Raw genomic sequence first — 15,703 nt, 5'->3', positions numbered from 1 at the left:
GTGCACTGTGTTGCGCACCCCCTTGTACACTTGGCTCTATTCTGTATGTGCTGCTGAACATGTATCATGTTTCAGTGCATATATGTGGGCTGGACCTTTTGTGAAAAGTGTTTTCCCCACAGGCATAAAGTGCCCAGTCCTCTCTTCCTCCCACCCAGCTCACTTTTCCTATATAAAGCTGCTCTCTCCCTGTCATAGTACATCCCTCCCTTCCATCTCACCTTTCATCTTTACACCCCTCCCTCTCCTCACCGTCCTTTGACAAAAGGGAGGTGGAAAAACCATCCTGACAATGGCTTCACCTGGACCCCTAAATGAGGTGTGTGAAATGCAGGTAAAGCAGGTCAGCATTTCCCTTCAGTCTCTGCAATGAACATTCACATGTGTATTTGCATGACAACGTCTACGTATAATAGAATGAGCCCTTAGCGTGCCCCCCCCCCCCCCCCNNNCCCCCCCCCCCAGCTGAGAAAGTGAAAGTGATGCTGTACACAGCTATGGTAGGTATAACTGCATAGAGAAATACAGAACATTTTCCTCCTCGTGGTCCCAGCCCCTTCTACTGCTTCCCAACTACCATAAACAATGGCTAGGTGAGGGAATTGTGATTTTTTACACCGGTGACACTGGGAGAAATGTAGGATAATACATTTTTATTGTTTGTTATGCCAAACCATAATTCAGCTGTAAGGCCACAAAGTACTTCAGGGACCAAAACTCCCTCCAGAGAGTCAAGGCCTGGCACAGGTTTTATATGCCATAGGGTCGGCACACTATTCTGGAACGAGGAAATACCCCTCATTTTTGGGATGTGTGATGAAATGAGACTTTTTTGTTGAATGTTAGCCAGAGTTAGGTGAGCGTCTAATCTTCCTGTGCTTAACGTTATTATATATAGTATACAGTATATATGGATAATACAGAGAACCGTACCTCAATCCTCCTAAAATATAACCCCCCAATGAAGCACAATGAGCTTTCCACTGTACGGGGGTGGCACTGAGACCCCACCCAAACACTGACATCCACACCGACTGCAGGACCAAAGCTAAGGTATTTTCCTAAAGCATCATCCCCATCACACGACATTCTATTACCCTTCCACCAGGAAACACTACCCCCCTCAAAGGAGTTCACCAGGTGAATGGATAGTAAATAGGGCAATAAAGAACAGAAGTTTGTACCACAGAAAATTCACCCGGGTGGATGATTTCCGCTCGTGCACTATTGTTATATTGAAATCACTGTCTGTACTACATATAGAAAGAAACGCATGCACAAATGCTGCAGACATGAGGTGAATGTACTGTGTAAAACAAGCAGTATGGTTTGTGTGGTAGGTGTGTGTGTGGCAGACATGACATGAGGTGAATGTACTGTGCATCAATGGCAGTGTGGGTGTATGTGTTGCAGATATGGCATGAGGTGAATCTACTGTGTAATACAGGCAGTGTGGGGTGTATGTGTTTCAGACACAAGATGAATGTACCGTTTAAAATTGGCTAAATAGAATGTAAGCTGGGTGTATATGGTGCAGGCATGAGGTGAATGTTATCTTTAAAACAGGACATGTGGGGTATATGCTGGGTGTATGAACTGCAAACATGACATAATGTGAATGTGACATGTAATAGAAGCAGAGTAGGGTGTATGTTGAGTGTATGTGTTGCAGACATGGCATGAGGTGAATGTGACATGTAATAGAAGTAGAGTGGGGTGTATGCTGGGTGTATGTAGAGGCAGTATGAAATAGGTGTATATATATGGTACAGATATGAGGTGAATGTACCGTACAATACAGACAGTATGGAATGGGTGTATATGGTACAGATATGAGGTGAATGTACCTTACAATACAGACTGCGTGGAATGAGTGTATATGGTGCAGATAGGAGGTGAATGTACCGTATAATAGAGGCAGTATGGAATGGGTGTATATGGTACAGATATGAGGTGAATGTACCTTACAATACAGACTGCGTGGAATGAGTGTATATGGTGCAGATAGGAGGTGAATGTACCGTATAATAGAGGCAGTATGGAATGGGTGTATATGGTACAGATATGAGGTGAATAGCATAGGCCATACAGAAACGAGTTTGGTAATGCTGGCAGTGTAGGATGTGTGCCCGCTGTGACCTGTAGGGGGCAGCACCCGCAGGCGGACAGAGCAGTTCCCACCTGCGGCCTCCTGATGGGGGGATGAGCTGAGACGGCGGAGGGAGGACCAGTGATTCCTCTGCCCGGTATTCGTCCATCATGAGCCCTATAACCGGCGGGGAGAGGCGGCAGCCTGATGTCATGCAGCGTATATCACACACCCTATCCTGGCACAGGCCTCTCCATAGCCTGGCCGCCTTCATCGGATGTAACCTGCTCTTCTGGTAGGTGCTACCTGTCACCCCGGGGGATGCTGAGCACACAGGAGGGGGATGGATGGGGCTGAGCTGTGGCCCCTGGCAGGTCCTGCACTGTCATCCCGGGCCTGATGGACCCTCCGTGCTGTGTAATTCCTGCATAGGGGGTCAGCTCATTGTCCTGTGCCTCGTACAGTGTTATATTTCAGGCAGAGGACAGGAGAGCCCCAACTTTAATAGAAGGGAAAACAAGCTAATATTCATCCAGATAAAGTATATATTCATTGTTTTGTATAATATAGGAAATCACACATCAATCATCAATTTATTTCTGTCCCACCCTAACCTGAATACACAACATAAAGTGAGAGGAAATCTATCTGGAGATAAGGAAATTTCATGAAAGTTGTGTTAAGATTTTCCCTGCACATCCTGTTATGGTGACAACATCTTGGATTCCTCATGACTTCCTGTCTTGGTGTCAGTGCTTACCGCACACTGCTCCCATCATCAGCAGCCATGCTCTGAGCTGATCATTAAAGAGGAACTCCGGTATCTATAACATATCATTTACTTATTTACCATTTTACCCCCCCTTCCCTGGTAAAGAGGGGGTTGTGGTGTCATCCCTGGGTATGAGGGGTGCAGGGGCACCATCAAACCTCTGGAGTCTCCCGGGTAGCCGGCTGTCTGTCCAGGCTGCGGTCAGCATTCAGTACTGTATTCCTTGCTGTGGCATAGAACTGATAATGAAAATAATTTGTTTTCATATATGCAGCCAGACTATATGACAGCGATAAATACAGAATGTTTAATTGGGCTGTAGTGCCAGTCTGTGCTCACCTTAAAAAAACAACAGGGTAATTTTAATAGAGAGCTTCATAGACACTTGTACCTACTTCACTTTAGTTCCCTTACAGTTCTCTTCAAGGACTGGAAGCAAAGGAATTTCTGTATAAACTATTAGCATGTAGGTCTGAGAATGGAAGGACAGGCAGCACAGGCATCCAACACACCCCGAAGTGGAAGGCTCGGCACTGGGATGGGTGAAAGGTGGGACACACAGCCATTGGAGAGGTAAGTATAATACCCCTGTGTTGTTGGAAACATTCAGAGCTGTTTATTTAAATTTTATTTAGTGCAGATAACTTTGTGTATTAGTTAAAAAGACAGCAAGGAAATCTTCTTTCTTTGAGAAACACACCAAGACTCTTTAAAGGTGTCAAGGAGCCTCCCTTCTGGGTATCTAATATTTAATATTTACCTGACTAGAATATTATATTAATTTTAAATATTAGTTTAAACCTGACCGTTCGAAAATGCATGTCATCAGGAATTGAAAAAAAGACAGTCTGCCATTACTGACCCTTGAAAATGTTTTTTATCTGACTGTCACTGGCAGTACTTCCTTTCCATTGTTACTGAACAAGTATGCAACAAGTAAAGTCAGAATGGGGTTGGAGTCCCAATCCACACAGTTGTCTCTCATCAGTTACTCAGCATAATGAAACAGATGGATCAGTCTGGCAGCCAGGCAACATGCATTTTCAGAATGAAGTCAGTGATGACATCTCTCTTCCCTGGGTACAGGTTTCCTGTATCCAATGATATTACAAACACTAAATCCACAGATTAAATGCATAACAAGAAACTGTTTTTCCTGCTATTGGTTTGTAATTTTGCCTATCCTGCCTAATAGTCCATATTTATACAGTCGTGACACAGCACAGTTCTGTCCGGGGATCTGACCTTTTTCTGCAGTTTTACCTTTAATGACAGGTCAACTCGCCACCCTCCCATGTGACTGAAGAGTGAAAAGAGAAGAAGCAGATTCATGAGCTGACTTCTTTATCATTTTGCTGTTTCCTGCCATCAGTTTGCTACTTATATTGCAGCACAAGTGACTCCCCCAGTCTGAGCACTGCTGTACAGGGACTGCAAGAGGCTGATTCAGCTATTTAAATTGTATTTAAAAATCCCAATCAATCACTTATCATTCAATGCAGATCTAAATTAATTTGTGTCTTTTACCTGTCTGAAGTTCAGCTTTATTGTCCCACTGTACTAAATCAGTGCAAACGAGTCAATGTAGTGGCAACTATTTAGAAAATCGTGTGACTTTTAGCTAAAAGCTCTCATATTGTCCCACTGGCAGAAAGTGATACCAAGGAATAGCAGATAATGTTGATTTGTAGAAGTATGTCGGCTCAGAGCCTGAGGCAGAAACAGCAAAATTATGTAGAGGCAGCAGAAAAGTCAGAAAAAAGAATCTGGAGAACCTGGCAGGACCGGATCCAAGAATCACACCAAGGTCGGCAAATATAACAAATCTGACATTGCAGTCCATGGTAGTATAACAAGGAGCCGACTGCTGGGGTACTAAATCTGCAATTTATTTTTATTCAAAGGGGGTATTTAAATTGGAACTAAACCCAAAATAACAAAAATTACACTTACCTTTAATCCCGCAGAATCCGTTGGGAAGTTTTTTCTATTGGGTCCCACCTCATCCTAGTATACGTCTTCAGCCTGGCTTCTCTCTTCCTCCGGGTTTTGCTACTTGCGTCACCCGATCTTGTACTGTGCAGGCGCGAGTGTGACGTAGATTGGGAAAATAGATTGCCGATCTCACTGCATGCCTGAGATTGGCATTTTTTTCCCCATTAATGAAAGGGCTCCTTCTGCGCATGCCCTGATCTCCTGAGCCGAGCCAAGAGCCTCCCGTAGATAGCTTGGGAGGCTTTGTGCTCCCATTCTGTCGCAGGAATCAAGACAGAAAGGGACAATGGTGCACCTTTTTTTTTTTTTTTTTTTTTTTTCACCTAATAGAAACCTTTTATGTAAAGTAAAAATTCTGAGTTTAGGTACGCTTTAAGGTACACACACACAAACACATATACAGTATATTTATCATTTATTTTATTATATAAAATAATAAACATTCACTAATATACAAGGCACCACTGGTTACATTATATGGTTACCTCCTTGTTCCCACTATTGACCATTTCCCTATTTCACTGTTGAAAGTATATAAAAGTACATAACAGGAAGATTGCCCATTCTCATCGAAGGAAACCCTCTGCATGTTTCATCTACTTTCCCTCTGGGGTTTCTGGAGATATTCCATGAAACATGTAGAGACTGGTCTACACAGGGTTTCCTTCAAATTCAGTCATTAGTTTCAATTCAATTTATAAATTATTTTTTTTGTCTGGGCTTGAAATATTTAATACACCATTTTATTATACTTTTTTTTATTCATTGGCTTTGCTTTATTTGTATGAGGAATACTTTTGCATTCAAAGAGTGAGATGCCTCTTCACAAAAGACATTGTTTCTGCCTAAAAAAATGAAAGCTAGAAACAGGTTTTAACTAAGGAGTTGTGTTACTTGAAACTGTTACATGCATTTGGAGACAGGTGGCCCAATTCAAGTTGTAACATGCATTATATACAGTCATACATATATGAGAAAAAGAAAGTATTCCTCTTCCAGGGTTTTGCCAGGACACAATAAAAAAATCCTCTGATCCTTAGCAGGTTCCAAAATGAGGTAAATACAACCTCAGATGAACAACAACATATGACATGTTATACTGTATCGTTATTTATTTATTTAACAAAGACTAAAATACATAGGCAGTGTGTGAGAAAATCATACTTCTTCCATAGGAATTAAGTGGGTAGGTAACAGCCAGGTGCTGCTAAAAAAAAAATGCACTCGATTGACCATTTTTGGGAAATGTGACCACCACTATAAAATCATATGTTTTGGCAGTTTGTTGTATTTTGCATTTAGGTGTGTGTTACACAATGTCAAGGTTAAAATATATATCAGCAATGATCTTAGAGAAGCTTGCTTTTCATCAGTCTAGGAAAGGTTAGAAGACTTTTTGCAAACAATTTAAAGTCAATCATTCTACATGGAAGTGGAAAAAACGATTGAACAAGATCCTTGCAGATCTTTCCAGGCGTGGACGTCCTAGCAAATTTACCCCAAGGTCAGGCTGTGCAATGTAAGAAAAATTGTAAAAACCCCAAGGTCTCAGAATCCACAGACATCAGCATGTCAAATGTTAAAGTTCATGAAAGTACAATTAGAAGAAAATGATTTCGCACTTACGCTATTTGCCTTTCTGGACCTCATTTCACTCTGCCACTATTTGTAGGGAATTGGAGGAATCCTAGATTTTCCCAATCCATCCTAATGTGATGCTTTGGAGCTCCTTCCTCCTACTGGCAGATAAAGATTTGCTCTCACCAATGCTGTTTACTAGGAATCTGTGGCGGGCCTATAAAATTAAATACAGTTTATCCTCCACAGCATCGGTTCTGACATCTATTATTCACAACCCCCTATTGCCTGACAGTCTTACCAGAGGGATGTGGAAACCCTGGAGGGAGAAGGGATTGTTCCACATTCGGGATATATTGCACCCAGTGGAGAAGAGGTTGTTTTCCATGGTGGAACTCCAAGCCAAGTTTGACCTTCCCCAAACGGCCTTTTTTGGGTATCTGCAGATCAGGCATTACGCCCTCTCCCTCACACAGGCACCTAGGTTTGCAGAACCCACTTCTTTTGAGAGGATATGCATCCTTGGCCCATATACTAAAGGTCTGGTTTCCTCAATTTACCGCCTCCTTCATACTAGTGTACGAGGGACTTCTGGAAAATTTGCCTATATGAACACCTGGGAATCTATTCTCGGTCGCTCCTTGGATAGTGAGGAGTGGTCAGACATCTGGGAAGCAGCGCATAAAAGCTCCATTTGTACGCTCTATAAGGAAATATTATACAAAATACTATTTCGATGGTATCATACACCTGATGTCTTACACTTTGGAACATGTGTTTTGGTACTGTCCCATTATTCGGAGTTATTGGGACCGGGTTCATAAGCTGCTTCAGGATGTCATTCAACAACAAATGTCCCTAGACCCGCTTACCCATTTACTGGGGCTACCCTTAACGGGTCTCCCCAGACCTACTGGCAAACTGGTAGCACATGTCTTAGTGGCAGCCCGCACCCTGATACCGACCAGATGGAAGTCCACTTTACCTCCCTCCTTGGATATTTACATTGTTCCTATTCCTGTATTGCTGTACTTCTTGTTTGTATTTACAAAAAACTCAATAAAAACACAATTTAAAAAAAAAAAAAAAAAAAGAAGAAAATGATTTCGGCTTGTTGGAAAGGATTAGCAGGAGAAAGCTTTTCCCTAGGAAAAACATGTCAGCAAGGCTTATGTTTGCAAAATTGCATCTACACCAACCACAAGTCTTCTGGAACAGTGCCCTGAACTGGTGATGTTTGGCCATAATGCACAGTGCCACATTTAGCAAGAAACAAACACAGCATATCAGAACAAACACCTAATAATACCGATTGTCAAGCACAGTGGTGGAGGGGTAATGATTTGTGCTTGTTTCATAGCGTCATGACCTGGGAAGCCATGAAGTCAGCCATTAATTCCTCTGTACACCAAAGCATGCCAGGGTCAAATGTGGGACCATCTTTGCACCAACTAAAGCTTGGCTGAAAATGGGATATGCAACAGGACAATGATCCCAAGCACACCGTCAACTCTACAAAAGAAAAGAATGAAGGAGATCCATGGCCCAGTCAAAGTCGAGGGAGCTGTACATAAACGATTGCCCGCAAACCTTAATTGAAGCAGTGTTGTAAAGAGTCGGCTTAATTTGCTCCACGATAAAGTCATACCTAACAGTGACCTAAAATTATTGCTGCTACAAGTTAGTGAATCATGGTGTGTACTTAGTTTTACACACATGGCTTCTCCATTTTGCCTTTTTTTGTTCAATAAATAATGACACAGTGGAATCTGATTGTTTTAAAACTGAAGCTTTATTTAAAAAAATTAGAACCTGCTGAGGGCCAGATGATTGTTTTATTTTTGTTGTTATGTACAACCTTACACGTGTACTTTTCTTTATGACTGTACCATAGTACAGCGTGTGATTGTCATTTTCATTCCATAATAACGCATATGATACATTAACACACTAGTTTCATTCTGTAACATAATTATCTGATGACGTGACCGGTATGTCTGTTTTCTTCCTATTTCTTTTAAATGAGTGACGAGGCTCTTTGTAAAAACTTGCCTGTTCACTCCAGGTTTCTGGCAAAAAAGCTGAGCTGCGCATGTGCAAAATCTGCTTTGGTTGCCAGGATACCCAATAATCCCGCCTTCTCTTGCTCATGCCAGTAATGACCAAACTCCTGTTAGATAGTCCAATTAAGGAGGCCGAAGATTGCCAGGAGGATGGGAAAAAAGACAATAGCGAGGGAGCTTAGTTCCGCTTTAATACTAACTTTACAGAAATTAACTCAATGCAATAATTTAGAAAACAGTGGTTTTCACTATGGGATCTTAGGTTTTTAACTCATATACACAAAAGAATATTTGTAATGCTCACCTTGAAGAAAGGTTTTACATTTTATTTTTTGTAGCACTATAATTTTCTGTTGCACTGTACACAAGAGATTACATAGCAATGATAATTAAACAGACAGTAAAGGTAGATACGAATACTGCCCAGTTGAACAGCTAACCTTATAATATTGACATTAGAGCAACAATAGGGTCTATTTATTAGGGCAGTCAATGTCAGATTTACTGCTTTACAAATAGACTCCAATGTGTATGTTCAATATTTGTACAAGTGGTGAAGGAGATACAGGTAATGGACAACTGAACAGCCCCCCTCAGTAAGATTAACTTTTATATTCTTATGTAGGCTCCCCTTTAAAGTTTAAGGGTGCATATTAATAAAGCATTAAATGTGACATTCACCAAATATTTATTGCTGGTGCATGCTTTTTATTTTACAGTGATTGATTAAAAACTTAAAATATTTGGTCAATGTCAAATGAACTGTTTTATAAAAAATATATAACATAAAGTTATATAAAGTCTAATTTTCATTTTTCTGCATGTTTTAAGTAAAAAAAAAAGGCTTTTACAAATATGGTCTGACAGACTTGGTAGAAATATCAATTTATTTGTTAATTGATTTATGTTAATGAGCACAATTTATTAGGGACCTGACCTGTTTTAAAGGATGTCAAGAAGTGTGATTTCTTTTCTATAAACTTTTATCTGATATTGTGACTCTGGAATCTACCGGACATCTTAATGAGCCTAATGAATTCTAATAGTATTCTAATATCTAATACATTTTATATAAATAAACAGGTATCCTTTGATGCAAATTTTTATTTGTGTGCTTTCTTTCTTTCAGGTTTTTAGCGCTCACTACATGGAGAATTTATCATTTACTATCACTCCTTTTACTTGGATCTCTTCTGGTACAGATTATTAAACATTTCCTGCTATCCAGCAACACAGGTGAGTAGGTCTGAGTGTTATCATTCTATGGTTGGGACCTATTAGTCATGAACTACAAGCCTGATTAGCAGGGTTTTTACTGGCAAAGAGTGTTGGTGCATTCAGAGTCCAGTATGTCTTGGATAAGGGGCTCCATTCATGTTTCTGTGTGGGGGAGCCATTTAATGACATGGGGCTGCCAGATTAGGATGGGATGATATCTCCCTTGTTCAGTCTTTATGCAGTAGATGAAGTTCATAAAGCCAACACTCCAGGATACGGATCCTAATTTTTGTACAAGGGGACAATGTGGTAAAGGTTTGTGGCCAATCCTAATCTCCTTCAGATCTATTAAATATATGTAGAACCCTTTCCCAACAAAACTATGGTATTCAATTTGTATCTATTCTTTTTTTTTGTAATTATCAAACCTGCTCATATTTGAACCCATCATATCCTTTAGAACAGTCTTTTAAATCAAATATGAGCAGATATCTGCCTATATCCTGATCCCCTTCCTTATTAAACCACATTACACAGCAATTCTTTTATTTTTAATGACAAGGCCATGCAGCACAAGTGTCAGGTACAGGGTTTGGAAAACCATATAACACAGAGAGGGTTACTTAGAATGATCCACTTTATCTCATACAGTGTAAACCATGAAAAAATGTGCTGTTATAACTGTTTAAAGAGTATTAGCTGAATTTGGACTTTGTCTTTTATGTAAAGTTCATTTAGAATTACAATTTGATCTAAGACCATCCTGTCCAGAGGGTGACAATACAACTGCACAATTTTGCTGCAAAACATTGTTGTCATACTATTACTCACTCGTGTATTTTGGCAGGATGAATGGTAATAAAACTGTAGTGGCATAAATTTAGGTTTGCACAGCAGGCACTTTACTTGCTTTGTGGTACAAATACGTAGCAATGCACTACTGTGTGCTGTGGATTGCTGTATGCCCATTGTCTTGTTGTTTTACCTAATGTAATGCATCTAATACAATGCATGGAAACATAAATATATAAATGAGTTCTCATGGAAGACAAGTTATTACATTATATATGTTATTTGTGATTTAACCCATCAAAACACATTTTAAATGTATTTAATTTGAAAATCTGCAATGCCTATCTACATGAGGCTTTAAAGTTTTCATTTCAGCATCAGTCATCATCTGGCTCCATATAATTACTGGGTGCAGCACAAATAAATTCTGTTTTCTCGGATTTTCTCTGTCCACCTGTAACTAGTGGTTGTCAAACTCTGCTGTAGCCATTATAATGTAGCACAAATGTAGAAAACAGTATCATGACTTTTCCTCTAACATGCTGTATCTATCTAGTGGGTGAGTTGGGAACTTCGGAGAGAAAATCTCATTAGTGTACTCCCCATATAAGAAGCTTTTTGATTCAGCTCATCAGCACCCATCCCAAACTGTTTCAGATGTATAACTTTGAAAGCATTTCCTTAGTCAGAATCGGAACAGTGCTTTCTTTTTATTTTATTATTATTATTTCTAGTTTTGAACATAATGTATGCTTGCTTTTTTTTCAGGTGCTCGACTGTGGAGAGGTATTGTCAAAAGGTAGAGTAAATTTTGTTACATGTCATTAATATGCGGTGTTCCTCTACAACTGATAATCATTAGGGTGTAATGTAAAAATTATTTCTTTAAAATACAACCCATCTATTTAAGATTATTGTCTGTACATGATCTTCTACTTTTACCTTCTTCTCCCTGCCTCTACATTACATAGTGTCATCTGTCAGACCCCTGCACAGGAAGACAGTAGTAGAACATCTTCTCTGCCGGTTGTGTTTACAGCAGAGAGCAGCCAGTGAAGTTACTATCTTAGGGGCTCCTGACCTAAAGGGGAGATATCGATATAAATGGGGGACTTTAGTGTTATGAGGGAGATTCCACATGTGAGGAAGGACTTTAATATGGAGGAGGAGATTCTGATGGGAAGGGGGAGCACTGATGTAGGCTTGAGTAGAGTGGGTTCTGATGTAAGAGGGGGGCAACTCTGATTGAAGGTTGGGTCTCGATGTGGAGCAGGGAGACTCTGATTTTTAGGCTTTTGACATGAAGAGGGGAATTCTGACGGTGGGGCTCTTGATGTGAATGGGGGGATCATGATGTGAAGAGGGAACCCTCCTGTTATGGGAAATGACTCTTGTTGTCAAGACTCTGATGTCCTAAATGGTTGCTGCCTTCTCAAACATTCATATTGGGGCCCAAAATTTTGTAGCTGGGAGACGATGTGCAGAGTTGTGGTGGAAAGGGATCCAATTCCACATCAGGGCCCCTAAGTCTGTAGTTACACCAGTTAGTACACAGAATGTTGTATATTTGTTCATAAATTTGAAAATGTGTAAAGGGAAACGAAACAGACTGAATAGCTTGGATTCAGTATCTGGCCTGGTTTAGGGTTTGGTGTTTTGTACAGAAGAAAAAAAACTAGTAAAGTAAAGGAGATGTACAGGAGTTGGCAAGGATGCTGATAGCAAAAAGTAAACATAAATGGGTAGTGGATGCAACATTTTGTATATATTGGTGGTTCTCCCTTAAGCATTCTACAGGTGTAAACAACTTTTGCAAACTTACATCTTCTACCAATATTCATACTAAGTTTTATAGGATCTCAATAACAAAAAGCACCAATTAGCAGGATATATGCCATATATATGATGGTTGTCTTGCTTTTTTTCATTTACCTCTTTTTTTCATGTTTCCCTTTTGTTTGCAAAATATTTTGTCAGTCTGTTCACAAATTAGGTTTTTCTACTCTATGATGTTGCCATTGTTTCACAGATTTCCTGTTCAAAAGTTGTACTCACTCCATCTCAAAGACAGCATGTCACTGCATGCTTTGTATTTACACATTACTACTAAATTATATCATTAATCCTTTATTCATGCAGTCAGTCATACCCTCTCTCCACACACTCCACACATACAGTGACTTAATTTATGCCCTGTTCTCTGCTACATACTCCTCATCTTTACAGCAGGAGTACTGTAGCTGCACTGAAACTTTGTGATCTATTAGATCAGTGTTTCTCAACCAGGGTTCTGTGGCACCCTAGGGTTCCTCCAGAGGTTGCTAGGGGTTTCTTGAGTAGTGAGGAATTTGTGACTCTCAGGTCAGTTTTACTGATGCAAATCATCTTTTTGTTTAATGTAATGTTCTTACCGATGGCCAGCAATGTAATAGACATGCCTACTGACCACCACACTAATGTACTGTGAGCTGTGTATATATAATTATATTTAATTATAGCCATGATTCCCTAACGACCTTAAAGTTTTTTCAAGGGTCCCCCCATTTTACTTTCAACCTCTGAATACTTCAAAAACTCAACTGATATTTTATTTGTACAGAATTGCCCAGGCTTTGTTGAAAGTCTACACACACACTGATACCTAGCATGTCCCGTCCGGCTTCCTCTACCCCTTGCTGCTCATATCAGGCACTCCCAAATTAATAACCATTACTTGCTGAGTAGTACAGCAGCATCTCTAGCTACTGCTCTCAAAAACTGACTTTTTGGACAATGTTTGTAACTTAAATGTCACTTTGTATTTACTCTGGTATATATAAAGAAACATTTTCTTATATCTCTGTAATCTATTAATATTTAATTATTTGTTCTTATTATTTTTTTCAATATTTTTCCAGTATAAATTTATATATGCTTTTTTTTTTATACAAAACACTACTTACTATACCACCAGGGGGTCTATTTATAAAGCACTGAATCTGACGTTCAGTGCATTTACTAAAACATTCCCAGGGGGAGAAAGTCAGATTCAAATAGTCCCCTAGGTCATGTGTGTGTGTGTTTTTTTTTTTTTAGGTGTTTTTTTCCATCTATAGATTGTTTAGAAAATTAAATAATTTCCTAAAAACAGTATATATGTAGCAGAAATGTAAAAATAGTTCTGGTCCAGGTGCAAGAGCTAAAGTGTTTAAAAAGCAATTGGCATGTAAAACGGTCTGTTTCTATGTGTCTCAGATGTGCTCTCACATTCACCTCTCTGTCTAAAAACACAATAGCATGTTCATCTTGACATGGACACTTCAGCTAAAATCTTCAACTAAAACTGTCCTCAAGTTCATTCAATCTTGGTGATTACAGTTACAGTACAATGTTAGCACTGACCTCATCTAAGTTTTTCTGAAACATATCTGAATTACAAACTTTGTGATAGAATGGCATCTTTATCTTCCAGGTCCCAGACAGTGTCCTTATACTACCCCATGCACGGCATCTGCCAAAAGACTATATTTTCTGGATGCTCATGTGTGGATTAGGTTCTGCTATTGATGTCTATTCACTAGAAGTAGCTTTCCTCGTATGTCATTTCTGAGAACTAATGTACTACTAGGCTAAAATTACAACAGAAAAAAATGATATAGTGCTTGTTGTGTTAGAAACTCACACTATATTTGTTGATGCTCTATAAGGCAAAATGTAGTAACTCATAGCAACCAATCTTAATTTATCTTTTCGTTGCCCTTCCCTTTGGGCTCTTTTTATAAATTATTCACGCTGTCATTTCATCTAAAATTCCCTGACAGATGGTCCAATCTCCCTACACTTCTTTTATCAGTTCCTTTAAAACAATGATTTATTCTGTCATTTGGTGACCAATCGTCAAAAGTTTGCAGCTGTCACAAAATAGGAATGGAATAGGAAATAAATAGCAGTAGTGAATTGACAGGTGAACAATTTTTAAATAGAGCCCCTTGTGTTGAGTGGAGTAGCTTTGTGATGCTGTACTTCAAGCATTGTCTTTGCACAGTCTTTTAAATAAGTAAGTTTTGTACACAGGTCCTTTTAAACTTTGGCACCCATATCACACCAATGATTTCTGAATTAAATTCATACTAAGGGAACCAAGTAGAAGGCATTGCTAGTAATTTGGCTGCCTCTGGCTTTTAGTGTTTTATGTCTCAACCCTAGATCAAGTAAATAGCAGGATGGGTTGGAGTAAAGTCAAAACACCTGATCTTCATAATTTCTCTGCGTCTGATATAAAATCCAACAGATTAGCATGGCAGCCAGGAAAGTAGTAGTTTGCATATTTCTCCAAACACAGATTTTCTTTCTAGTAAATATTTGCTTCTGTAGATCATATATTCCTGGCTACCATGCTGATCCATTAGCTTTTGTATTTTCCTAGAACAATTGTGTATATCAGAAAACTCATAATATAAGTAAACAACCCTTAAATAAAGCAACAACCCTTTATTAACCACTTCAAGGTCAGTGGCTATAGTAAGTAAAGTAAATAAAGCAAGAAAGTCAGCATGACAGCCTGGAAAATTATAATCTGCAGAATGAGGGTTTAGCAGTCTGCTTTCCAGAAAACTAAAAAAAAAAAAATCAAATTTGTAAATTGTATCCATCTCAAACTACCAGTAGATGGCAGCATTGTACAGCACACTATTTACTGTGTGAGTATATATATATATATATATATATATATATATATATATATATATATATATCTCAAGAATATCCCAATACTATGGATACCAAAAATGACAAGGATAACCTACTATAGATACATGCCCAAAATCAATAACCTACTTAGGGTTGAATTCAAAAGTACACTGAATATCAAAGCAAAAACTGCCTGTTTGTAGTCTTTACAATGCCCGGGATTGCTTCTGATGGGATGTTAGATGGTGCCTTGGGTGATCTTCTCCGAGACCTGGGTCAGGGAACTTAGTATTCTCCTGGACAGTCTGTGGTGTCCAGGAGTCAAATGCACTGATACCTAACTACATCACAGGAACTGCTTACACACTCTGACCTCATACGTTTGGGATTCATTGCACCAACCTAAGGCCTGACAATAAGTAGCACCTGGTGGTGTGTGCTTTCCTCTAAATATTTGCCCTCTCAGACCATCACCGACAACTAGCCTTGCTGCATGATGTTGTGCAGTGTTGTAAATTCACCACAGCT

General features: G+C 39.3%; 1 protein-coding gene across 1 annotated transcript in view; it reads left to right on the top strand.

Moving 5' to 3' along the window:
• The first annotated feature begins 2,196 nt into the window (after window positions 1–2,196).
• Window positions 2,197–15,703, top strand: part of RETREG1 (reticulophagy regulator 1) — a 58,005-nt gene continuing 44,498 nt past the window's right edge. The window contains exons 1-3 of the mRNA XM_072411860.1: window positions 2,197–2,384; window positions 9,627–9,733; window positions 11,276–11,306. Coding sequence (XP_072267961.1) covers window positions 2,260–2,384; window positions 9,627–9,733; window positions 11,276–11,306 — 263 coding nt within the window. The 5' untranslated portion in view covers window positions 2,197–2,259. The remainder of the gene's footprint in view (window positions 2,385–9,626; window positions 9,734–11,275; window positions 11,307–15,703) is intronic.

Source organism: Pyxicephalus adspersus, chromosome 5 (genome assembly GCF_032062135.1).
Source record: "Pyxicephalus adspersus chromosome 5, UCB_Pads_2.0, whole genome shotgun sequence".
NCBI classification, from domain to species: Eukaryota; Metazoa; Chordata; class Amphibia; order Anura; family Pyxicephalidae; genus Pyxicephalus; species Pyxicephalus adspersus.
Note: the sequence above shows the minus strand (reverse complement) of the source record. Positions and strands in the feature narration are given on the sequence as shown.